Raw genomic sequence first — 26,190 nt, 5'->3', positions numbered from 1 at the left:
CTGAGCCTGTTAAGATCTTATTAAATAGGGTCACCAGGATTGGGATTAACTGTTCTTTAAAGGTTTTATAGTAAAGGGCAGTGTACCCGTCGGGGCCCGGGGCCTTACCATTTTTTGACAATTTTATAGCGTCTGCTACTTCTTTGGGGGTGATAGGAGAGTTTAGGTTGTCTCTGTCCATGTCAGTAAATGATGGAATAGGGATCTCTTTTAAGAATTTAAGGATGTCCGGGGCTTTTACTTTGTCCTTATCTGTGGTTGTTCCATTATATAAGGTAGCATAGTATTCAGAGAATAACTGAACAATATGAGTAGGATCATATGTCATGTGGCCCTGGAAGTCTCTGACAGGGTACAATCTATTCTGGGCTAGTTTTTGAGAAAGCTTTCGTGCTAAAAGTGTATCAGGTTTATTTGCTTTAGTGTAATATTTTTGCCCTGTAAGTCTAAGGGAGCGCTCGGCTTTCCCAAAGAGGATTGCCTGGAGTTCTTGTCGTAGTGATAAGAGTTTATTGTATGTATCCTGTTCCCCCGAGGCTGCGTGAGCTAGTTCCAGGTCCCTAATCTGTCTTTGTAACTCTAAGGTTCTTGCCTGGGCAACACGTTTCTTCTTTGATGCAATTTTGATGAATATGCCTCTTATTGAGGCCTTAAGAGCTGCCCATCTGATGTTGCAGGAAGTGTCTGAGGCAGGGTTTTGTGCCAGATATTGAGTGATAGAGTCACGTATGTTTATCTGTACCTCAGGGTCGGTTAACAGGGATTCGTTTAGTCTCCATTTAAACTTAGAACGTGTGCCCGTCACTAATATCTCAGCCTGTACCATTGCGTGGTCTGACCAGGAGATCTCGGAAATTTCAACCGATTTCATCCTGTCAGTGACCGTAGCATCCATAAATATGTAATCGATGCGGGAATAGCTTTTGTGTGGGTGAGAATAAAAGGAGTGCCCCCTCTCTCCTGGATGAGCTGCCCGCCAGGCGTCCCATGCATTAACCCTGCCAAGAAAGGATAGAAGCGCTTTGTTTGGAGGTCTGCGGGAGATAGAGTTAGGCACAGGGGTGTCCAAGTTCGCATTGAAGTCCCCCGCAATCAGTAATTTGCCGGTCCTGTGGAGAGCTATCTTTGTAGACAGCTGAGTAAGAAATGTCTGCAGCCCCTCCGAGGGGGCGTATACTGATACTATGGTATATATACACCTATGCAAGCTTACTATGAGTATTATATAACGGCCCAACGGGTCCCTTACTACTTTCTGTACTTCCACCGTGGGGTTTTTCTTAATCATTATAGCCACTCCACATCTCTTGCCAGGGGCGGACGCATAATACACATGGGGATATTGCTTATGCCAGAATTTTGGCTCGGAGCCTCTCTTAAAGTGCGTCTCTTGTAGCAGCAGGATGTCTGCGTTCAGGGATTTATAAAAGTTACTCGCCATCCTCCTTTTATTAGGGGAGTTCAGTCCCTTCACATTATGCGTGATAATCTTTAGGGACATATAGGGATTGTCTTTATAATGGTGGTGGTGTGTCATGAGGCTCGGTGGTCTGGTGGGGGCCATGTTCGTTTGGGTGGGTATATCAGGCATATGTTCCGGCAAGAGAGGTGGATTCCCATAGTGGCTTGTTGCCTAACAGTTGCCATTTGAGCCCTGGAGACAGTGTGTTGTCTGAGATATCTAGCGTTATTACGTGCTTTTTGTATATCTAGGATAACAAGATGCATTGTGCTAAACCAACATTTTATACTAAAGAGAACAATATAATCTAAAACAAATACGTCAATATAACATTGTGTGCCTTCGCCAGTGGCTAGGGCAAGGGTATTTATGGCAAACACCCTATTTATTACAGTCAGTAGCTGCGGTACACGTAGCGCAGCTCCCATGTGGGGATCGGTGTGCCTGAGACTGAGTTCGCAGCCCACAGCAAAGTAGGGCATGTCCAGGCCCCATAATCATCATCGTGTTCGGCCAGGCAGACCAAGACTAAGTCCCGTCGCTTTATTACTACTAAGGACTTCAGTCTATTTAAAAGAGAATAAACATAAACAGATTAATCCCCAATAGTAAGATCTATTACTTCCAGGGGGGGAGGATTATGCTATCGGTGTTAGTATCATAAAACTAGGTTATATTTACGAAAGTCATTGTAGATAGATCAGGACATTCCATCTTCCATAGCATCCTCTGCGCTGATGTTCTGTTTTCTAACCCTGCTCGATTTCCTAGGGCCAACTGTGGACCATGTGGCGCATGGGGGGGTTATCCTCTCCTGAGCGGTTTGTGCCGGTGGTAAAATCGACTCTGCAAGGCCCAGCTTGCGCATAGTCTCCTTTATCATGTGGGGGCCAAAGACTGTCATTTGCTTACTGTTGTGCGTAATTATCTTGAATGGGAACCCCCATCTGTACTTTATCTTGTGGCGTATCAGTATTGCAGTTAAAGGCTTCAGCTCCTTGCGCCTCGCTAGGGTTATGGGAGACAGGTCTGGAAAAAATGAAAGAGTGTCATCTCCATGCAGAAAATCCGGGTCAGAACGCGCTGCAGAAAGGACAGCTTCTCTTGTGGAGTAGTAGTGGAAACGTATGATCACGTCTCGAGGTGGTTCTCCGTCTTTGGGTTTGGACCTGAGGGCCCTATGCGCTCTGTCCATGCGGAGATCCGTTGTTGGTAGGTTAGGTAGCAGGGAAGTAAAAAGTGCTTCGAGATAAGGATCAAGTTCCAGGATGGTTTCAGGTATGCCCCTGATGCGGATATTGCTCCTCCTGTCCCTGTTTTCCTGATCTTCACGGGCATCTTTCAGGAGTTGTATGTCTGTGCGTATGTCAGCAAAGTCTCGGTCTGCTTGTGTGCAATAGGCCTTAACCTCCTCCAGCTCCCCCTCTATCTCGTAAATGCGTTCCCCCAGGCATGAAATTTCTGTGCGTATCTCCTTCACCGCTGCTGTGTTAGAGGCTTTCACCAGCTTTTCTATATTTTGGTACAGTACCTTTAGGTCCGCTTTCGTGGCTGTGTTAGCGGCAGCAGCAGATGTGTCTGAGGTGTGTGTCTCGGCATCGGAGGCCTGAGCGCCATCTTGGTTCCCCGCCTGTTTCAGCTTGCGGGTGAACATCTCGGGGATCCCGGGGTCGTTTTCCGCTGTTTGCTTCTTGGGACCCATCTCCGAGGTGTGGTGCAGCTTGCTGAGGATAAGAGGTGTTGAATCGCGGGGGTTAGCTAGGAGGAGGAAGGGTGATTAGGGCCGAAGATGCCGGAGCTACTCCGCCATGCGTCCGCTCAGCATCGAGTCCAGGCTCCGCCCCCCTTCTTTTTTTTTTTTTATTGTATTTTTTTTTTTCCCATGAAAAATTTTATTTGGGTAATATTTTGGTGTGGGAAATAATTTTTAATGTTATTATATGTGTAAATTGTAATGTAAAAAATATGTAGATATAGTTTTACTATTTGGCCACAAGATGGCCTCCTTGAATTTTTTTTTCCCTCTGTGCTTCTCGCGAAACAGAAGCACAAGGGTGATGCGGAAATTTGTACATGTAGAAAGACTGCAGCCTCTGGTAAGAGCGCATTGGTTTTTCTGCTGGGGACATGGATCGATGATCGGGAACCATGTTCCCCTTCACTGATCCCAGGGCTACCGGGGGACATCGCGGAGGCTGTGATGCTGATCCTCTTCCTATAATACGTTTAGCCATAGATCCTGAACAAGCATGCAGCAGATCAGGTGTTTCGGACATTGTTGTCAGATCTGACAAAATTAGCAGCATGCTGGTTTCTGGTGTGATTCAGACACTACTGCAGCCAAATAGATCAGCAGGACTGCCAGGTAACTGGGATTATTTAAAAGGAAATCAGTATGGCAGCCTCCATATTCTCACTTCAGTTGTCCTTTAAGCATAGGTTCATTTGAAATCCCATTTTAATAGCTTAGTAAGAAGTACATCGCTTTACCTGATCTCTATCTGTAGATTGATCCTTATAAACCATCCACTTGAGGCCGTCCTCACTATACTCTATTCTGTACGATGATACATAGTAGTTATAAGCCGATAATGTGGATCCAGTGGTTATGATACCTATAGAGAGAAAAAGGGACATTTCAGTAATGATGCTTTTACACAACAAACTGCTAAGACATAAAAATGTTGATCTCTTCTAGAACACAGAGGGGCGTATGCAATTCACATTTCTTCTCCTGGGAGATAATTTTTTATCATCTGTTTAAAATAACTCTTTAGCACTCTACACTTGAAAAAGATTACTAAAAAGTGGGTGAAAAACTACTGTCAAAATTATTCTGAGTATGTTCTTGCTGGTTGTGGCTTAAAAGGTATTTTATTGATAAGGTGTTAAAATATCACTTAGGAGTAAACATGAATTGCATAAAGCCCAGAGGCCATTATTAACCACTTAATGACAAGCTGACTTATAAAAACATCCTGCTAGAGCCTCTTAATGGCTCAAGGACGTTTTTATATGTCAGACAGTGCTGCTGCTGCTCTGCGTGTGCACGTGCGCGCTCCCGAGCATTCCTGTGCACGTGGAAGTAGTGAGGAAAAAAAAAACCCACCCAAAAAAATATACACCTTTATTTCCAAATACTATATTGTCACCATACTTTGTACTAGGGACATAGTTAAAATCTTGTGATAACCAGGATAAATAGGCAGATAAAATGTGTGGGTTTTATGTACAGTAGCAGTGTTTATATTAAAACTATACGAGATGAAATTGGAGAAATAGTGTATTTTTTCATTTTGTCCTTGTTTTTCCCCTTTAAAATGCATAGAAAATAAAGTAATTACTGAAACCAAATATCAACCCCAAAAAGCCCAATTGGTGGTGAAAAAAACAAGATATAGATCATTTAATTGTGATTAGTAGTGATTAAGCTATTGGCAAATGAAAGGGCTGAGCACTGAAAGGTGAAAATCGCTCTTATCCGTTAGGGTAAAAACCCCTTTGGGGTGAAGTGGTTAAAGTGAACCAGAGACGAAGCACCCTCATGTATTTTACCATATAGATCAGTGGGAACTTTAGAGAAAACATTTACCCTGCTCTCTGTTTCATTACTGACTGCTCAGTCTGCTTGTTAACAGCCCCGTTTAAAATTCCCCACTGAGCATCCAGTCTGGCTTTGCTCAGGAATCATTATAGCTGAGTCATTATAGCAGAGCCAGAAGAGAGCAGGCTTGGGCTTGAAAATACATCAGAGAAGACAGACTCAGCCCTAATGATTCCTGAGCAAAGCCAGACTGAATGCTCAGTGGGGAATTTTACAGGGCTGTGGAGTCTGTACAAAAATCTTCCAACTCAGACTCCTCAGTTTCTGAAACCACGACTCCGACTCCAACTCCGAGTGCCCAAAATTGCCCTGACTCCGACTCCAACTCCGACTCCACAGCCCTGGAATTTTATCAGGGCTGATAAAAAAGCAGACTGAGCAGTGAAGAATGAAGCAGAGAGCAGGGTAGGTGTTTTCTCTAATGTTCCCACTGATATATATGGTGAAATACATGAGGGCGCTTCATCTCTGGTTCACAGTAAATACCCATTATTTCTCCTAGGTGATATATTACACCTTATCAATAAAATGCCTTATAAACCACCAACAAGCAAGAAAATACTAAGAATAATTTTGGCAGAATTTTTTTACCCACTTTTTAGTAGTTTTTTAATTTGCAGAGCGTTGAAAAGTTACTTAAAACAGAATATTAAAAATTATCTCCAAGGAGAAAACTCCAATTGAATAAGGGCTAGAATAGCACAAAGTGGGTATTTCAACTAGCTATGGTGAACTAGATGTTTCTAATTCCAGCTTGCATGCAAATTTCATGCAAACTACCCAGCCTAGAAGTGGGCCAATCAAAATCAACAGGAAGCGTGTTTGATTGGCTGAATTACAGGCGGGGTACAAACTGCACAACATTTCCATGCAAGCTGGAATTATTACCACCTCATTGGCCATCTCTCTAATTGTAACCAAATATCATAAGTGTAAAGTCTAAAATTCTGTGAATGAAGGGGCAAACGCAGGATTTTTAAGGGGGGGGGGGGGGGGGGGGTTCCTGAAAGGTCCAGAAGCACGTATGTTCCGAGTGCTTCCGAATACAGGTGGCTCCATACTGCCCATGCACAAAAGTGCGATGGCGTATTACGGAGCTGCCTATCTTTGGAAGTACTCAAGGACACGAGTGTTTCTGAGGGCTTCTGGTAGCAGCAAATGTGAACGGGGTACAGCGCTGGAACAACTCCCCAAGAGAGGAACAGGAGATAGACTTAGTTTGGACAATTCAGTGGAATATGCTACATAGTGTCACATAGTGCAAGCGGTAGCCATATGATGCAGGGATATATGCATCTGCGGAAGATGGCGGCGCTACATAAATACTAAATAATAATATTTTGCCTCACCAGGATTGCACTTTTATTTAGCTTTCCTGTATGACAAGAAGACACAGCCAGCTCTAGGGGAAGAGGGAAACAAAGGTGAATGAAGGAGGCTGGTGCACACCAAGAGTGCTTCTGAGCGTTTTTCAAATCAACAGTGATTTGAAAAGCGCTTGGCTAATGTTACCCTATGTGGGTGTTCCCACAGCAGCGTTGTGATTTTTTTCAAAATCGCAGGTATACTGCATGTAGCATGTTTTTGAGCAATTCATTCAAAAATCGCTCTGAAAATCACTTCACAAAATCACACTCACAAATTGCTAGCGATTGCTATTGTCATTTTGGTGTTGCACTAGCCCAGAGAGAGGAGTGGAGAAATTGAGAATAGCCCCGGAGATGGAGCAGAGAACTTATCTGTATTGAAGTCCCACATCACACAGGCTACTTGCCTGTAATCGGACTCCTGTCCCTGTCAGTCTCTCACACAAGTCAGAAAGAAGCCCTCCTGGAGTCTAGGGACTGTCAAAAACTTTTCAGCTTGTTATCCACACCTTATCCACACATGCAGTCATTATAACAATGGGGAGAGACCAGACAGTTTGCCCACAGACCCTGAGTCCAGGCAAGCTCTGCATCATGCTGTGCATATTTACCAGCTTGCCTGCACTCTAATTTCATCATGTCTGACACTTCTGTGCTGTGGAGAGTCCAGGACTCCATAATCAACATTCTCTAACTGTAGGCTGCATCTTCTTGTGAGGGTTGTGAGGGAAGCTCAGCTGCCTCTCTCATTCTATTAGCTGGAGGGAGGCACCAGAAGTAAGAAGGGAGGGAGAATGAGGCTGTTTATATTATGCAGGCTTCCCTGGCTGAATACACAGCTCAGTGCAGGGGGGAGGTTCCAGACACCCGGAATAGCCCCCTGAGTTCGCCAGTGTGAAAGGTGCGAGACTCAGAACTTATAAAATGAAGCCTTTCTAGGCGAAATTCTCCGGAGTTCCCCAGAAAGTTCTGACCTCAGTCCAGCTTCCTGCCTGTAGTTTATACCTTCTTATACTTCATACCTGTTACTTTAGGCAGCTTGTTGAGATCGATCTGCAGCCACTGGTGCTCATCGCTGAACGAGGCTGCCCACGAGGGACCGGTTCTCTTCAGCCTGGCTCTTTCAGCGCCCCATACATTCTGCCCAGTGTGATCCGTCCACTCCAGGACAGAAGAGGCGCTAATCTGAGTGTCCGGAATCGCCCCATTCTCCATCCCCAGAGTCCCGTAACAACCTGGAGAACAACAGGCACAGAATGGGAAGGTGAGAGGTGGGAGTGGAAATCAGGGAATACCTGACAACACAAACAAAAGCCAATTAAAGGAACACTACCGATTAACGTGCTTTTATTAACCTGGGATTGACAGAGTTCCTGAAGTGCTGGTAAATAATGATGTGTACAATTCACTTGCTTATCCCTTTTGTTTACTGTATCAAATTCCTTTCACTCTAAACTGATGGCAGTCTGCTCTAATCTGTCGGCAGAGTGAGCAATGAGGGGAGGGGGACTTCCCTCACAGTGCATTTGTTAACCCTGTGTGTGTGAGAGACAGTCCTGTGTCTCTGACACAACTGTCTGCAGAGAGCAGAGGAAATGTAACTTGTTATAAAGATGTGTAATTGTCTGTGACACCACAGGTTTTCATACTGTTTTTGCTTTCAGAGAAAAATACTCTATAGTCTGATATGCAAAAAAAAAAAAAAAAAAAAAAACCCAACCCCCAAAAAACACAACACTGGCTGTGCACTGAAGCAGACAACCCTTTTGAGAGTGAGTTGGCCCAACAAAGCTAAATTCTACACACAATGAATGAAAGCTTTTGACTCTGATATTTAACATGAAAAATAGAAAAATGTTTACACAGCTACTTAGACATTATTTGTACATTGTCATTTTAGAACACTTGGTTTGATAGTGTTCCTTTAAAGTGGACCTGATATTTTGCACAGGACACAAGGAAAACAGAGAGAGATGCCTCTGTGTGTCTTTAGAGAGAAGAGCCTGTCTAATTCCCCCTCATCTGAAAGTCATCACAAGTGTAATTTGAGCTCTCAGCTGTGTCAGCACAGAAATTTGGCAGTCTCGGCACACCCAGCTTATATATAAACACAAGGTGTTAAACCTTTCTTTGCTTCCATGAAAGCAAGAAGTCGAAACATTGCAGATTTATTGTGGGAGTTCTGTAAGCTGTAACAAAGAAATGTTTTTCTTTAAAAGGTTATTACGCTGCTGCTTATCTTCTAGAGCAGAGAAGAGGTTCTGAGTTCAGGTCTTCTTTAAAGAAGAGCTGAGCTGAAAGATTATGAAAGCGGTCATTGCTAATTTAAAGAGGCACTGTAGTGACATACAGTAGAATGCAGGCTGGACAGACTGTTCTTATTTAGCTTGGAAAAAAAGACAACTGAGAGGTGACCTGATTAACATGTATAAATCAATTAGAGGGCAATATACAAGCTTGGCAGATGAGCTTTATGTCCCTAGGCTTGTGCAACAGAAAAAGCAGACATGATCTGCGTACAGAGGAAAAAAATAATTTGGCACATATTTTATATTACTGCATTCAAGAACATCCACCGCTATAATTACTAGGTAAGAGTTGATCCAGGGATTCTATCTGACTGCCACGTGGAGTCAGGAAGGTCATTTTTTTCCCATTTACCCGTATTTTACGGACTATAAGATGCTCCTGACCATAAGACTCACCTACGTTTAGAGAAAAACCAGGGGAAAAAAGATAAACTGAACCTGGTGCATCCATGGAGAAGGGGCATCTTGTGGATTATGCCCCCTTTGTACCTCATGCCCCATTGTACCTCTTGCGTCTCCTTGTGTCTTCCACTCTCGATCAGAAAAACGATCGGAAATCAGCTCCGACTTGTCGGAAATAATCGAATCGACAGTCAATCTGATATAAAACTGCAGCGTGTGTACCAGGCATGATTCAGTTGCTGGTAGTTGGCAGATGCGATGCGCAGGAGCGCTTAGACGGTGCCTGAACGCTGCACTGACATTTAGAGGGGAAACATTTTCAGCATACGCAAGCCTGGACTTTATTACGTCTGTCGTCTGACATCTATTCTAAACACTCCACTGAGCAGAATAGTTTGCAAGTCATACATACCAGTAGTCTTAAAGGTGAAAAGAGTCGAAGACAGTGGGCCCCTGTAAAAAATACAGAGAGATGATTAACCACCGCAGGATGAGAGCAATTTTCACATATCAGCACTGCTCTATGCATTCACCAATAACTATTACTCCTTATCACAGCTAAATGAGCTCTCGCTCTCTCTCTACATATAACATTTTTTAGTAAATACCTCATTTTCTATTCATTTTAAAGCGAAATTAAGGTAAAAAAATAGAAGGAAAAAAAAACAACACTATTTCTCCATTTACATCCATTATAGCTTTACAATAAACAGTGCTAAGTATGAGTTAAACGCACAAATGTTATTTGCTTATCCAGCCTGGTTATTACAATATTTACATTATGTTCCTAGCACAATGTATGGTGACAATATTGTATTTGGAACTAAAGGTGCCTTTTTTCTGTTTTGTGTTTTTTTATTTTTTATTTCTCATTGTACACCATTGATGATTATAATACCTTATTTGCAAAAATAATATTAATATACCGTCATGGCATACATATTTAAAAAGCCAAGTTCTTAAGGTAACAAATACATGTTTTTTCATATATTCTGTCACCTTGTTTTCATTTTACAAGTCTCTTATTTTGGTACAGAATATGCAAACATTTAATTGCTTTTGATTCATTTGTGGCTAAAAAGAATACACAAGACATGGGCCTAAACCCTAAAAACTCTCTAAACTCTATTTTACAACTTATCAGGTTTAAAATGTTACCACATAGGTCTCTTGTAGGTTTGCTAAGACTTTCCCAAGTTTGATAATAATTTTGAAAATTACTTTTCTATGTTGGATTGAGTTTGTCCCAACCTATTTTTTATGTGAAGTCTGTCCAAGCTTTAACCATTTAAGGACCAGCGGTCTCTGGGCACTTTAAGACCAGAGACCGCTGGTCCAATCCCGACGGAATCCCAATGAATCGCCGCACATACCCGCCGCAACCGCCGTCATCGGCGCTCGCCGAGACCCCCAGGACATGGACTCTGCTGTCTCTATGACGGCAGAGTCATGTGAGCCGGTCAGGAGCCACTTTTATTGGCTCCTGACCCTGTTTTTCAATGTAAGCCAATGGGAACGGCTTACATTGAAAGACAGGTCCAGGAGCCAATGAAATCGGCTCCTGACCCGCTCACATGACTCTGCTGTCATAGAGACAGGCAGAGCCTGTGAGATGCAGCGAGAATGGTCGGGTTTGAGCGGCGCGATCAGCGGGGACCGGCGGATGCGCACTGCGGACAGTGATTGAGATCTACGCCCTGCCAGCCAGGAGCCCACCAAAACAGGGCGTAGATCTCAATCACTGCGGTCTTTATCTAGTTAAAAACACACCAAAATGTATTCTACAACTCATCACGTTTAAAATGATACCACATGTGCCTCATTTAGTAACAAACTGGTGGTGCACTCTCCACAACTACACTGGTACACTATATCCGTCCAGATAGGCTTAAGTGGTTAAAGTATAACTGTTGGGCATAAAGCCTCATCTACAAGGGTAGATGAGGCGGCGATGTGGCTTATCAATCGAGCCGCTGATGCGGCTCGATTGATAAGATCCGACAGGTCGGATCTTGCTACCGCTGATTCCCTGCTCGGGACAATGGCAGGGAATCGAGCGGAAGATAAGCGGCACCGGCGGGGACAAGCGGGGAATCGAATCCGGCGAGCGGTGACACGGAAGAGGCGATCCGGCAGCTAATCGAGCCGCCGGATCGCAGTCTCATCTACGCGTGTAGATGAGGCTTAAAATCAAAAAAGTCTCTTTAAACATATCTGGTAAACAAGTAACAAGGATGCTAACCAGGCAATCCAAAAGTTAAAAATCACTATTACTATTCTTGTTGATAAATTGTCATTCCACAGTTTACCTGACTCTTATTTGGTACATCTGCCGCACAAAGGAAGTTGCAGGGCATGCTGGGTTGTCTTTTTTTTTCTTTGCTTCTTTACTTTCCCTCAAACTTAACTAATGCAGCCTGATTGGCTGAAGCCTCTTTCCCTCCTGTTTTTTCCCTCCCACGCCTCTGTTCCTCTCTGATTGGCCAATATTTCTCATGCTGAGACCATGCACTTTCTATTGCAGAGCTGGGTGAGAGTGCCTGAAGACTGGGAGGAGGGCGGGCAAGGCATACACAATCAGGCAGAGGAGAGTAAGGGAGGAAATCACATCAGAATCGGCTTCAAGATAAGACAGTTACAATGGAGAATCCTAACAAGGATTTTCTTTTTTTTCTTTTTTTTTACTAAAGAAATCACTAAAATCAAAATGTGCACAGTGCAATACATATGTTATGTAAAAAGAGCAAGTATTTATCTACATATGTGTTTTTTTTTCTGAGATAGTATGGCTGACAGCTACTCTTTAACCATTTCAGCCTGCAGGGATTTTTCACCTTATGCATCAGAGCAATTTTCACCTCCCATTCATTCGCTAATAACTTTATCACTACTTAACACAATTTATTGATCCATATCTTGTTTTTTCCGCCACCAATTAGGCCTTCTTTGGGTGGTACATTTTGCTAAGAATAATTTTTTTTATAAATGCATTTTAACAGGATTAATAAGAAAAATATTGAAAAAAATCATTATTTCTCAGTATTCGTCCATTATAGCTTTAAAATAATCCACGCTACCATAATTAAAACCTATGTATATTATTTGCCCCTATGTCTCGGTTATGACACCATTTAAATTTTGTCCCTATCACAATGTATGGTGCCAATATTTTATTTGGAAATAAAGGTGCATTTTTTCCGTTTTGCGTCCATCACTATTTACAAGCTTATAATTTAAAAAATGTTTGTAGTATACCCCCTTCAAATGCATATTTAAAAAGTTCAGACCCTTAGGTAACTATTTATGTTTTTTCTTTTTTATTGTAATATTTTTTTTCCCATTAAAATTTTTATTTGGGTAATATTTTGGTGTGGGAAATAAACAGTTAATTTTTAATGTTATTATATGTGTAAATTAGAATGTAAAAAATATGTAGATGTAGTTTTACTATTTGGCCACAAGATGGCCACCTTGAGTTTATTTTTTTCTCCTTGTGCTTCCCAATCACCGGAAGCACAAGGGGGACGGGGAACATTTTTTTTTGCAGAAGGACTGAAGCCTCTAGTAGAGCGCTTCGGTTTTTCTGCTGGGGACATGGATAGGTGATCGGGAACCATGTTCCCATTCACTGATCCCAGGGCTACCGGGGGACAGCACGGGGGCACGCCCGCGATCGCGTGCCGAAGCGCTGCACTGCAGCAGAGCAGCCGCCTGGACGCGAGGATCACGTCCAGGCGGCAGCAATAGTTAAAAGGAACCTGAACTGAGTAAAATTATTTAAAATAAACACATGACGTAGCTGCAAATGAATATTACATACTTACCTTGCCATCAGTTTCTCTCAGAATCTTACTATTTTCTTTTTAAAATGATCCCTTCCAGTTCTGACAATATTTTGTCAGAATTGAAATATACCAGTTGCTGTCAGTTATATATCAGCTGCTGTCAGTCACAACTGAATTTGCAAGGTAATGTCCATGGTTCCCTATGGCTCAAGTGGCTGATATAACAGTTTAAAGTGTGCTAACCAGGAAGCTGTTATGGGGTAATGGCCTTATTCAAAATGGAGGACAGAGAATTCCATTGATCACAGTGGACAAACAGGACGCAGGAGAGGAGAAAGAGATTGATGAGCAGACTACATGGAAGGTAAGTATGACCTGTGTATGTTTATTTTGACTCTTTAAGGTTCCTGACAATTTTGGCATATTAACTGTGCCACTTTTGAGACAGGGGGCTGTGGAGTTGGAGGTGGAGATTTCATAAACTGAGGAGTCGAGTCTAATCATTTTTATACCAAATCCACAGCCCTAGTAAGTATTAGACTAAGGAGTCAGAGTCGAGGAGTCAAAGCAATTTTGGGTACCTGGAGTCGGAGTCAGAGGTTTCACAAACTGAGAAATCGAATGATTTCTTTCTTAGGGTAATATCTTTTTTCAAGTATTATTTAATTCCATGGGCAATTTATCGAGAAAAATTACACACTGTCTCAGGTTTCCCCCTTCCTAACTTTTACATGACAAGTGCCACAGTTTTAAATCACCTCAAAATACATTACTTGGCTTCTCTCAAATTAAAACTATGCCATACTTCATCATAGTCGGGCATGTAGCGTACCATTGTTGCTAGCCTGTGCATCTGTAGCGATTACATGTGATCGCTAGGATGCACAATTTGGGGACCCCAGTGCTGTATAAGATGCATTGCTGGGCAACAACATTTCGATGCATCTATACAGCTTTGGGTCCCCAAGCCGTCGCCATAGTAATCGCATCCGATCCCTACGGACGGCAGCCATTACAGGTGTCCACGTATCTTAAGGTCAAGTATAGGTGACATGAAGGGTTAGTTTGGTAGAGGTTAAAACTGCACACACACAAAAAAAAAACCACTGTTAATATTATTACACTGTCATTTTAATTAAAAAAACAAAAACAAAACAAAACACCAAACGAAAAAATTAACAGTCATTAACAATGGGATTAGTACACCAGCGACGGGTGCGTGCACGCGCACCATCGCGGCTGCTCTTAATGCTGGACATAAGTCTCACGTCCAGGAACCTGCAGTGTAGCTAATTTGGACGTGAGGCTTACGTCCAGGAAACACAAGTGGTTAAGCAATACCAGTTGCCTGGCTGTCCTGCTGATCCTCTGCCTCTTATACTTTTAACCATAGACCCTGAACAAGCATGCAGCAGATCAGGTGTTTCTGAGATTATTGTCAGATCTGACAAGATTAGCAGCATGCTTGTTTCTGCTGTCATTCAGACACTACTGCAGCCAAATAGATCAGGCAATAGGTATTGTTTAAAAGGAAATAAATATGGCAGCCTCCGTAAACTTCTCACTTCAGTTATACTTTAACTTTTTAGTATGTCATTGTCACTTAACGTACCCATACACTTATAGATTAGCAGCAGATTCAACCATTAGATAGATTCCTGTCAGCTGCCTGTCAGGTCTGACTAGGAACATATTTCCAATAGATTTCAGAATAAAAACTATTTAAAATTGATCGAAATGCAGTGTTGCACCATTTGATCCAATGCAACCCTATGGGCCATTGATTTGCTGCAGCAACCGATTAACCTAGTTTTTCCGTCGATCGAAAATCGCTCGATCGGGTGATCGATCATGCTTCCTGCTGCATCAATTGTTAGCCGAATCAGAGTGGTCGAATCGGCCGTCGATCGATGGCTGAAATCGACCAGCGTATGGGCCCCTTAAGACTGCGAGGCCGACCAGGGCAGGACAAGGCCGGCAGGAGGTCAGATGACACAAGCACAGGGCAGGACAAGGCCGGCAGGAGGTGGGATGATACAAGAACAGGGCAGGACAAGGCCCGCAGGAGGTGGGATGACACAAGCACAGGCGGAAACACTTACACTTTAGAGGTCACATTATTCGCCAGCGCTGTGTCGTAGTAGGTGATACCGTTACTGATGACAACACTGATGGGTCCGCCCTGTGCGTTGGACACGACTCCAGCGTGGATGCCCGCCATACACAGCAGTGATGACTGCAGTGGGAAACAAAGGAGGAGTTATTACATCACATCACTGGAGATAAAGAGGAACTGTAGTGACAGTAACGTAATTAATAAAATTGCTTAATTTTTTTTTTACAATGATCATTGATAATTTAGTCAGCATTTGCCCATTGTTCAATTTTTCCTCTCCCTGATTTACATTCTGAAATATATCACAGGCGGCAACATCTTTAGTCCTGTAAGTTGCAGCTCTGCGGAATGTTCGTTTACCAAAGAGTCCCAAAGCCAGTAGAAAATAATGCCTTGTCTCCCAGAATGCTCTGGTAAAAATCTGCATAACTAAACAGACTAAGCTAACCATCACGTGGGGGGCACAGTGTGCTTTAGACACTATAGCAACCATAGAGATCAGCAGGGCTGCCAGGTAACTGATATTGTTTTAAAGAAAATATATTGGCAGCATTCTTTTTCTCTCAGTTCAGGTGTCCTTCAGGTGTCCTTTAAATTTATGCTGAAGATGGTGAGACATCCTAGAGCGGGTATAGTATACAAGGAACTGACTGTTTCCTTTAAGAATTTAGGAGGGAAAGTCTCCTCACAGCTGAGCATGTGGGCGGAGCCAATGCTTTCCAGAGTAAAATAAAGAGGTCTGAAGAGCCATATTATACATTTCCCAGGGAAAAAAGAATCATCCATGAACTTTTCAACTCTAAGGGCGGGGTTCACGCTGCAAGCACTTCTAGCTGGTGATTCAAAAAGCGCGTTGCTAATGTAACCCTATGAGGATGTTCCCACAGCAGCAGCACAATTTAATTACAATCAGAAGAAACTCACACATGTTGGAAAATATGGATCAAAATACTGGCTATCACTTTGTGTGTATGTCCTTTCAGTTCATTTTTGATCAATATCCAATCAGAAATCTGAGAAAAATCATATGTGTGTACTCTAGCTTTCTTCTATTTCCAATCAATGTCAGATCTGATTGCTCGCCCGGTTTAAGTTCTTTCCATGGAGTGCTTTTAAAACAGTTAAAAGAAAACCTTTAGAATCCCCCATGAGGAGATGGACTAGTCCAAAACCTGCTGGAAAGAGGTTCAGAGGTGTCAGACTATAATACCTAGTGTAAGCAGGGCCGGTTCTAAACTTTTTGCTGCCTAAGGCAAACTTGTGAAGATACCACCCCCTCCCAATTTGGAATGATCACAAAGCGCCCGACAATTTACTCTGCTTCATTTAATGTTCTCAGTCAGCAAGGAAGCATATGCAACAACTAATATGCAAGAGACATGACATGCTGCAGCTCAACACAATAACACACTGGCTAGATGGCTGTCTGAGTCTATGACAAAAAAAACTGCTCACCCTCACCGCTGCTCTTCTGCCTCCCCCTCCTCACTCACTGTTAGACTCCTCACACAGCACAACAAGCTGCTTTTCTCCAATATGGACTTCTTCACCTCGCTCTCCTCTCGCTTCTCCTCTTACTCTGACTGCATGCTGTAAGTCTGGGATGTCAAACTGGTCCTTCGAGGGCCGAGGTCCTCACACATTATTGACACAGCTCAAATGAATTGATGGGTCTGAATCAGGAAAGGTGTGGTCCATCAGGTAGAACACATTCCTCACTTTCTCAGTCCATCCTAAACACTGGCATGGATCTGGCCCTCCAGGCCTGGAGTTCGACGCCTATGCTGTAAGTGTAAACACACAGTACAAATATGCTGCCCCTGTCATTTTTGAGCCTGATGCAAATGTTTCACCTTGCTTCATGAGAGAACCAGCTCTGACCTTAAGTGACTGCTACACAATACATACAAAATGTGTAAAGTAAAGTATATGCATGTCTACAGATGTATTTTACATTTTCCAGTTTTCATCATAGTGCCCCTTTAAGTATGTCTGGAAATCCATAGGATTCTCCAGGGTGCAAAAATCATCGTGAGGATTCTTACAGGTACAAGTTGCCCTCTTGCACCATTGAAAGGAAACCCGAGATGAGAGGGATACGGAGGCCGACATGTTTGTTTCCTTTTAAAGGGACTCCGAGCAGTGCCAGTAGGAATGCCTTTAAGCATACCCACAACTAATTAATTATATCCTCACACCTACCAGCATGATGTTTGTAATTATATCCCCCTGGGCTCCTTGTATTTCATTGCATTGTGCTGAATTGAGCTGCCGACACTGGGGAAAGTGTCGTCCTGTGTAATACAATGCTGGACTCCAAAAAGTGCAGAAACTAAGGAAAGATGCATATCATTTTGAAGCTCTATTTCTCCTCTTTCCAATGATATATAAAGCGCCGCCCTATGCCTTTTAATTTTCGCTATTTTCACAATCGAACTGCAAAAATAGCGAAAACTAAAAGGCGTAGGGTGGCGGTTTATATATCATTGGAAAGAGGAGAAAGAGAGCTTCAAAATGATGTGCATCTTTCCATAGTTTCTGCACTGCTCAGAGACCCTTTAAATAATGCATATTGCCTGCCTGTCCTGCAGATCCTCTATTAGTTCAAGCCATAGACGCTGAACAAGCATGCACATCAGATGCCTGACAAATCTGGCAAGATTAGCTGCATGTTTCAGGTGTGTGATTTATACTCTTCTGACCAGAAAGTTCAGCAGGACTACCAGGCAGGTGGCATTGTTTAAAAGGAAATAAATATGGCAGCCTCCATAGGTCTCTCACCTCCGGTTACTTTTAAAGAGAATCTGTAACGTCAAAATGTCCCCTGGGGGGTACTCACCTCGGGTGGGGGAAGCCTCCGGATCCTAATGAGGCTTCCCACGGCGTCCTCCATCCGTCAGGGGTCTCGCTGCAGCCCTCCGTGCAGCGGTGACGTAATATTTACCTTCCTGGCTTGTGCGCAGGCGCTCTGACGGCTGTCGGCTCCGAAGTAGGCGGAAATACCCGATCACCGTCGGGTCTGCTCTACTGCGCAGGCGCAAGTTTCCGGCGCCTGCGCAGTAGAGCGGACCCGACGGAGATCGGGTATTTCCGTCTATTTCCGTGCCGAAAGTCGCCACAGCGCCCCCGCTGGAGCCAGCAAAGGTAAATATTAAACTGATAGTCGGCACAGTCGCCGGCTGTTCGGAGGGCTGCGGCGAGACCCCCGTGGGACAGAGGACGGCGTGGGAAGCCTCATTAGGATCCGGAGGCTTCCCCCACCCGAGGTGAGTACCCCCCAGGGGATCTTTTTAATGTTACAGAGTCTCTTTAAGATGAGAATGATCCACCCTTGAATCAAATTAGACGAACTGAGAACTTATTCACACAAAACCAATCGGTAATGGCGATGTTACACTGGGGCAATGGTCTCCCTGAGTGCCCGCCTTCCCGGAAATCACTGTGCCCCCTGTGCTCAGTAATACACAGTTAACTGTTTCCAGGCTCCAGCAGAGTACAGTGAACAGGATAGGGTCAGTAACAAAATCTCCATGTCAGCCTCAGTCTATGTAGGCATTAACTAAACCAAGGATGTTATCTATTTGCCATAAATACCCCACAATCCTTGCAAAATGCCATGCAATTAATGGATCTGGATGACACTCATATTTGCAAAAAAAAAAGCTCTCAGCCTCTTTCGGACTGTATGTTCTTACATTGTCAGTCAACAGACAGAGTATGAAGAAGGCTTACTAGATGAAAGCATAATTTTTTCTTTTAAATTAGGCAGTAATCTAGAGCTTGTATTTGCATACATTTTACATAATAATCCTGATTCAAAACTCTTCCTGCATGGAAAATACAAGCTCTAGTCTGCAGCAGTACTTAGCTACTAATGCTGGGAATACTGTACACCATGAGATTTTTGGCACATAGATGGTTTGATAGGTAATTTCGGACAGGTCCGATCTGAATGTTCGATCGTTTTTCTGATAGATGTGAATGAAAAACGATCAGAAAATCGATCGGACAGTAAATCTGCTGAAAAATCTCCTTGTGTATATTCCCAGCATTAGATAAGGAATTACACACAGTTTCTCTCTCTCCTGCCTCATCCCCCTCTCCTTGTTTATAGAGTTCTAAAGGTAGCCATACACTGGTCGATTTGCCATCAGATTCGACCAACAGATAGATCCTTCTCTGATCGAAGCTGATCAGAGAGGGATCGTATGGCCATCTTACTGCAAACAGATTGTGAATCGATTTCAGCCTGAAACCATTCACAATCTGTGGTGGTGGTGCTGCCGCCGCTCCCCCCCCCCCCCCCTGCACACATTACCTGCTCCGCCGGCGCGACTCCCCAGGTCTCCGCTGTCTTCTTCTCCGCTCTGGTCTGGTCTCCGGATCCAGCAGGTTTCACTTCTTCCAGTCTGGGGGAAGTTTAAACAGTAGAGCACCCTCTACTGTTTAAACTTCCTGCCGGGACAGGAAGAAGTGAAGCCTGCTCGATCCGGAGCCCAGCGCGGAGACGGAGCAGCGGTGACCGGGTGGATACGCGCCGGCCGGATTAGGTAATGTATTGAAGCTGTATTGCGTCGGTCGTCGGGCACTCGAACGCCGCTAGCGACGCGCTCCCTACCCGCGGGTGATCGACGGTAATTTCCCGCACGAAGCGATCGACGAGATTGATCTATTTCGGGCCGAAATAGATCGAAATTTAGCGTCAACGTTAACGATTTGACAGCAGATTTGATCTCAGTGATCGAATCTGCTGTCGATCGGCGGGGAATCGGCCTAGTGTATGGCCAGCTTAAGGTACAGGCTGGGGGCTAGAATGATTTGTATGTGAGCAGTCCACATAGGGGCTTTTTAGTGAGAAAGGACTGAAGCATGTTAGCCGAGTACATATGTAGACTGTAGCTAACTTTTCTTCCACGATAGCACCACCATTTGGACAATCTGTTCTGCTCAAAAACCTCTGAATTCTATTTGTGATGTTTACATATATATATTTGTGATGTTTACATATATATATTTATATATATATGTTCCATTTAGCGAAACTGAACACTCCCCAGGAGCATTCCCATTGGTTCACTAAGTGGTGGACCTATGACCATCCTTCCCTTCTGCTCAGGGAGGATTCCTATTGGTCTTTTGCAATCCAATGGGAGCCCAATGCCTCTGCTGGGGCTCGGACCTATCTACTGGTGCTCCTCGTGGGCAAAGGACCCAAATACACGGCGCCAAATGGAGGGCGATGTGAGTGGAACTGGATGCAGGAAGGAGGGCATGTGAACGAGGCGCATGGTTGTGCGATGGAACCTGCATAGCTCCACTTTCACTGCTCCATTGTTCTGGATAGTGTGAACCGAGCCTAACAGAGAAAATTATGATAAAATAATACTTACATCTCTATAGCCAACAGGAATCGTTCCCGAGATCTCCCCAAACGGTGTCCGACAGCCAGCAGGGCAATACTTCCTACAATTAAAAAAATAAATAAAATTGAAACATTTCAACATCATAAAAAAAACAAAAATGATACTAAAAGATTAAGTATCATTTAAGTAACACATTTAGTATCAAGATTAACGTAACAGATATGCTGCTCTGTGTGAGTCTCGCAACTGACAAAATCGTTCTACACTGTGTGGGCCTGAGACCTGTAAGACCTGTTTTTGGGTTGGAGGAAGCAGACAATGCTGTTCCTTCCTATACACCCTCTGTACAAGTGGTGGAGCTGTTCAGGACTGTGACAAAGTCCATAAAGAAAATAATAATCCCAGTTAAGCCTCAGTGGTAACTGTATGGGGAAAAATGCCCTGGAAGAGCAGTTTTCAGTTCTGCCTATTTTAGGGCATCCCCAAAAACCCTATTTTAAATTTGGGTCTACGTCAAGAATATTTGGTCCAAGTTGAGGCATTGTAGCTTAAAGAGAACCTGTAAAAACAAAACAAGAGAGCTCCTGCGGGTATTTACTGTATCTCCTTGAATATAAGTCGACTCCATGTATAAGTCGACTCCAATATTTGACCCTCTTAAGCTGGATTTTATTGACTCAAGTATAAGTCTACCCAGCAAAGTTAACAGCTGCACTTAGGGACCAGGATGGGTTGATGACTGCACACTGTATAAAGTAAGCAGCAATTAACCCCTCCTGTTCCTTAAATGCAACCAATAACTCCTCCAGGCCCCAAATGCAGTAATTATAATTTATACATACCATACTTTAATTTCGTCTGTCTCAGATTTACTTTGTTACACAGTAGTACTATACTCTACATATGCTCTCCCTACAGAGCTGCAGGGAATCCACCGAGAATGTTGTGCACATTGAACACAGAGGTGTTGTCTATCACCCATAAACCTGGTTCAGATTGTGCATGAAGAATGTGTAATAGAGGAAGAATCCCCTTATTCTTCTGCAGAGTACCTGCACATCACTCTTACGTGTACCCACAGTCACATTGCCTAGGGCCTGATCCATGTTCAGATTGTGCATGAAGAATGTGTAATAGAGGAAGAATCGCCTCATTCCCCTGCAGAGTACCTGCACATCACTCTTACATGTACCCACAGTTACATTGCCTAGGGCCTGATAGATGTTCTTTGTTCATGTCTTCTACAAGTACTCTTACCAAGGACTAGTTTTAGTCTATGACTAACAGTACTAGAGGCAGAAGATCAGTTGGCTAGCCAGGTAACTGGTATTGTTTAAAAGGGAATAAATATGGCAGCCTCCATATCCCTCTCACTTCAGTTGTATTTTAAAATTCCTAAGTGTTGGCAGTTAAGAGATGCATTTCATGTTACACACTTTCAATCAACAAAATTGTAATATGCTAATTATAGGAGTCGGGAGTCGGTGGAATCCTAACCTGAGGAGTCGGGAGTCGGTGGAATCCTAACCTGAGGAGTCGGTGGAATCCTAACCTGAGGAGTCGGAGGAATCCTAACCTGAGGAGTCGGTGGAATCCTAGCCTGAGGAGTCGGTGGAATCCTAACCTGAGGAGTCGGAGGATTTTTGTACCGACTCCACAGCCCTGGCAAAACCATCACCTGTTATCAGGAGTCCATTACAAGAGCACTAAAATGACTGCCTATGTAGCTTTACTGTGAATAAATCATCACAACATTAAATTGATTTACCTGTATTCAAATTGAGAGAACCGACTTGCTTTATCCAAACATGTGATGAGATCTGGAACAAGAAAACAATCGTAAATAAGACATTTAAAAAAAGATAAATAAATCACAAAATCAGTCTGTGATAAACAGAACAGTCCGTGCCGGTAAAGCTTGGCACAAAGTAGGATAAAATTGTCCACACAACAGTTATAAATTCTGTAACTTACTTTTTATATGTCCAGATAGCTTTTAAAGTCATGCACACCAATTTTTTGGCATCCAAAGCGGACCGATACTATAATTTTTTATCTAATTTGCTACAAAGCCGCAAAAGACTGTTGATCACCTGATTTTTGGATGAAACCAGTTGATGCAATCGATCGGCGGTGGGTCATGTAAGGTACATGTCATGGTGCTCTTTAGTCCTCTATAGCAGGGCTTTTCAAGCTGTGGTACGCGTACCACCGGTGGCACTTTGCTGTTGGCCAGGTGGTACACACTGGGTTTGCCTGCCACTTAATTGCCCAGTTGTTGTTTTTCCTGGTCCTGTCCTGCTTAAACAAAGTTTGGACCCCCCTCTCTTGCTCCTTGCTGTGCCGCCCATCGACATACTTCAGACCTCAGATCAGTGGCGAAGGTGAACGGTGCACAGTAACAGCACGTATACAGGAAGTGACATCACTGCTCACGTCCTGTATTTGAAGTATATGCACCATCACTGTACACATTTCGCATAACTGTAGGCTGGCAATCAATTTTAATCCTTTTCCTTACCAATGCCTCCTGTTTTTCCCCACCTAAATGCCCCCCTTTTCTTAAAGAGTGCCTATAAGAAAAAAAAATGCCCATGGAGGGTACTTGCGTTGTGAGGGGGAAGCCTCTGGAAGCTAAAGGGGAACCCCCCTTCCTCCCCAGTAGAGGGGATCCAACCCTGGGACCCCCGGATAATCTCCTTGTCATGCGCAGTAGTTGCTCTCCGTTTGGGCTTAGGAGGAAACAGCCAAGCCCAATTGGGTCTAATGCGCAGGCACACTAGAGGTACTTGAAAATTTTCAAGCAATAAAAGTGGTACAGTTACAGGACAGCCAGCTCTGGGGAGGGGAGGGGGGGGGGGGTGTTTAAGAGCGACTGACCGAAGCGGCAGTGTGGACAGGCAGGCAAGTGCAAGCTGCCCCTACACATTACATGGCCCGGGGGTACACAGATTTCAGCTTGAAATTATCAAAAAATCTGTGTGTAGAGGGATTCAATCAAATAGATTCCTCTCTGATCAGATATATATCAGAGGGATCTATCTGTTGGCCATATCGACCAGTAAGTGGCAACCTCTACTCTCTTGGCAGTAAGGACCCACAGGACCCAGCCAGCAAGTACGTTTAATATATTCACCGCAGAAAAATATAAACGTGCCATGCACAAAAAAATGTGCATTTTTGCTTGAGGCAAATTTACTGTTACATGAATGTGTAATTGAACTATGGCTTTTAAAAAAGCTTCTGCCTGGGCATATCATCACAGTTTATTTAGCTTCACAAACATACAAGGGGTGTGTTATGGGCCTGAGGCACATAACAGCCCTGTAAAGAAGAGAGGTCATCTGGATAACAGGCACTACACATCATAATGCAAATATGCAGAGATCATGGAACTATTGCTGGCCAGAGGCGGGACAAGGTCCTCCAGCACCCAAGGCTGAGACACCAAAGTGCGCCCCTCCATCCCTCCCACCCCAGCTGCCACACACTGATTGCTGTTAGACCATACATGTCAAACTCCGGCCGGTCTGGCCCTCAGATTTGTCCCTCAGGTGGTTTCCCCACTTTACATTATATTTGGCCCACTCTAGACCACCAGAGAAGCTATATTGGAGGGTAAGCCCTGGATCACCAGGGAAGCCATATGGTGAGGGGGACAGCACTAAATACCAAGGAACTGCATAGGGGAAGGATGGGGCCACTAGACACCAGAAACCAGTACTGGAGAGGGAGGACCACTAAACATCAGGGAATTGTATAGATGAGGGAGGGAGGACCACTAAACAGTAGGGGACTGTATAGGGGATGGAGGGTGGGTCTATTAGGCAACAGGGAACTTTATAAGGGAGAGAGGTGGTCACTAGACATTGAGGTCAGCACAGGACTCAATTTTGGCCCACTTTGTATTTGAGTTCGACACCCTTGTGTTAGACTAAAAGGTGCCCCAGGACCCCCCCCCCCCCCCCCCACACCCCTTAATCTCTAATTATCTGGATTGCTGTCACTGCCATGTATCCCCTTTTCTTATTTCTCTCTGCTTCAAACACATTAGGGGAATGATAGCTGAGTGAGTTGTGCGCCCCCTCCTGCACTGCGCCCTGAGGCTGAAGCCTCTCTCGCCTCTGCCTCAGTCTGGCCCTGTTGCTGGCCATAGATTTTGTTTAATTCATTTACTTAAGAAGTGACCAGATGCTTTAAAATAATCGATTTCACGTTGATGCAATTTAATCACAGTGAGTTTTTCAGCCCCTTGACCAGATAGATATTAGGTAATTTGAAAACATAGGATTGAAAAACTGGCTGCAGTGAATAAACTGACCAGTCTGAGTTTTGTATAAATGCGCAGGTTTTTCCTACAGTTGCACCTTAATGTGTGCATGTAGCATAAGACAGAGTTTACACAGACCTTTGAGTTCAGCTTAATGGCAAATTATCATGCGCCTGACAGAAGTTCAACTTCAAGTCAGCTGCAGTTTGAGGTCAGCTGATCACATTCAGCTCCAGTAAGTGCGCTTTAGCTGTCAGGGTTCAGTTTGGCCTCAATCTCCTCATTCACTAGTATACAGTGATATTATAGTCAGCGCATACAAGCAACTGTCTTGTGCAAGCAGCAGCGCTATGATGGTAGAGCACATCCTTGTATTTGGTGCAGGGGCAATGGCGGACCGAGCGCATGGAGCGAGGACCCGGAAGGCTGTATGGGATTCAAGGAAATCCTTATCCATAGGTAAGTAACTATTTTATTTTCACTTCAGGTTAAAGTGGACCTGAACTCTTGCACAAGACAGAAGGAAAACAGATAATTTCCTTGTATGTATTTAGAGAGTTTAGCCTGTCTAATCCGCCTCATCTGTGACTAATCACAACTGTAATTTGATCTCTTAGCTGTGTCAGCACAGGAATCTCCTCTGCCACGACAGAGCTGCTAATTTGTAAACACAGGATATTAAAGGAGAACTGTAGTGAGAGGTATATGGAGGCTGCCATATTGATTTGCTTTTAAGCAATGCCAGTTACCTGGCAGCCCTGTTGAGCTATCTGCCTGCAGAATCACACCAGAAACAAGCATGCAGCTAATCTTGTCAGATCTGACAAAAATGACAGAAACACCTGAGCTGCTGCATGCTTGTTCAGGGGCTATGGCTAAAAATATTAGAGGCAGAGGGTCAGCAGGACAGCCAGGCAACTGGTCTTGCTTAAAAGGAAATCAATATGGCAGCTTCTATATACCTCTCTCTACAGTTCTCCTTTAACCCTTTATCTAATTCCATGAAAGCAGGAAGTAGACACGCTGCATATTTATTGCAGGGATTCGTATCAGCTGCAAGAAATGTTTTTCTTTAAAGGTTATTATGATGTTGCTTATCTTTTAGAGCAAGTTCTGAGTTCAGGTCCCCTTTAACATGTAGATAACTTTGAATAGACGTGATATCTCATGGGTTTTGTACAAACTTATCCAGTGAGTGGAAATAAACAAGAGCCGAGTTTCCTGGCGCAGTGATGAACTCCGCCCAGAGTACTGAAGAAGCAGCAGAGGCTGCCATGAATCAGAGGACACAGGACAATCACAGGGGTTCAGCAAAGGCCGTGTGACACTTCTCAAACCCAGGGAGGCGGGGCATGAACAGGCCTGATGTGCAACCACACTCTACACACAGGAGGCTTGTCTGCGCCAGGAACTAGTCTACTTCTGACAGGGAGTGACGGCAAACTGGTGTGATGTCTCTGGGAGGGGGGGGGGGGGGGGAACTGCTCTTCTAATCAATGAGATGCAAACAAT

At 43.9% G+C, this 26,190-nt stretch overlaps 1 protein-coding gene across 5 annotated transcripts in view; it reads right to left on the bottom strand.

The window, feature by feature from the left end:
- The window catches only part of DCBLD2 (discoidin, CUB and LCCL domain containing 2), a 133,017-nt gene that overhangs the window by 30,622 nt on the left and 76,205 nt on the right, over positions 1-26,190 (bottom strand). For all 5 annotated transcript variants that reach the window (XM_068270677.1, XM_068270679.1, XM_068270680.1 and 2 more), the window contains 6 exons: positions 22,177-22,228; positions 20,436-20,508; positions 15,032-15,165; positions 9,557-9,597; positions 7,456-7,668; positions 3,953-4,077 (listed from right to left, as the gene is read on the bottom strand). In XM_068270677.1, the coding sequence (XP_068126778.1) occupies positions 3,953-4,077; positions 7,456-7,668; positions 9,557-9,597; positions 15,032-15,165; positions 20,436-20,508; positions 22,177-22,228 (638 nt within the window). The remainder of the gene's footprint in view (positions 1-3,952; positions 4,078-7,455; positions 7,669-9,556; positions 9,598-15,031; positions 15,166-20,435; positions 20,509-22,176; positions 22,229-26,190) is intronic.

This window comes from Hyperolius riggenbachi, chromosome 2 (genome assembly GCF_040937935.1).
Source record: "Hyperolius riggenbachi isolate aHypRig1 chromosome 2, aHypRig1.pri, whole genome shotgun sequence".
Lineage (NCBI taxonomy): Eukaryota > Metazoa > Chordata > Amphibia > Anura > Hyperoliidae > Hyperolius > Hyperolius riggenbachi.
Note: the sequence above shows the minus strand (reverse complement) of the source record. Positions and strands in the feature narration are given on the sequence as shown.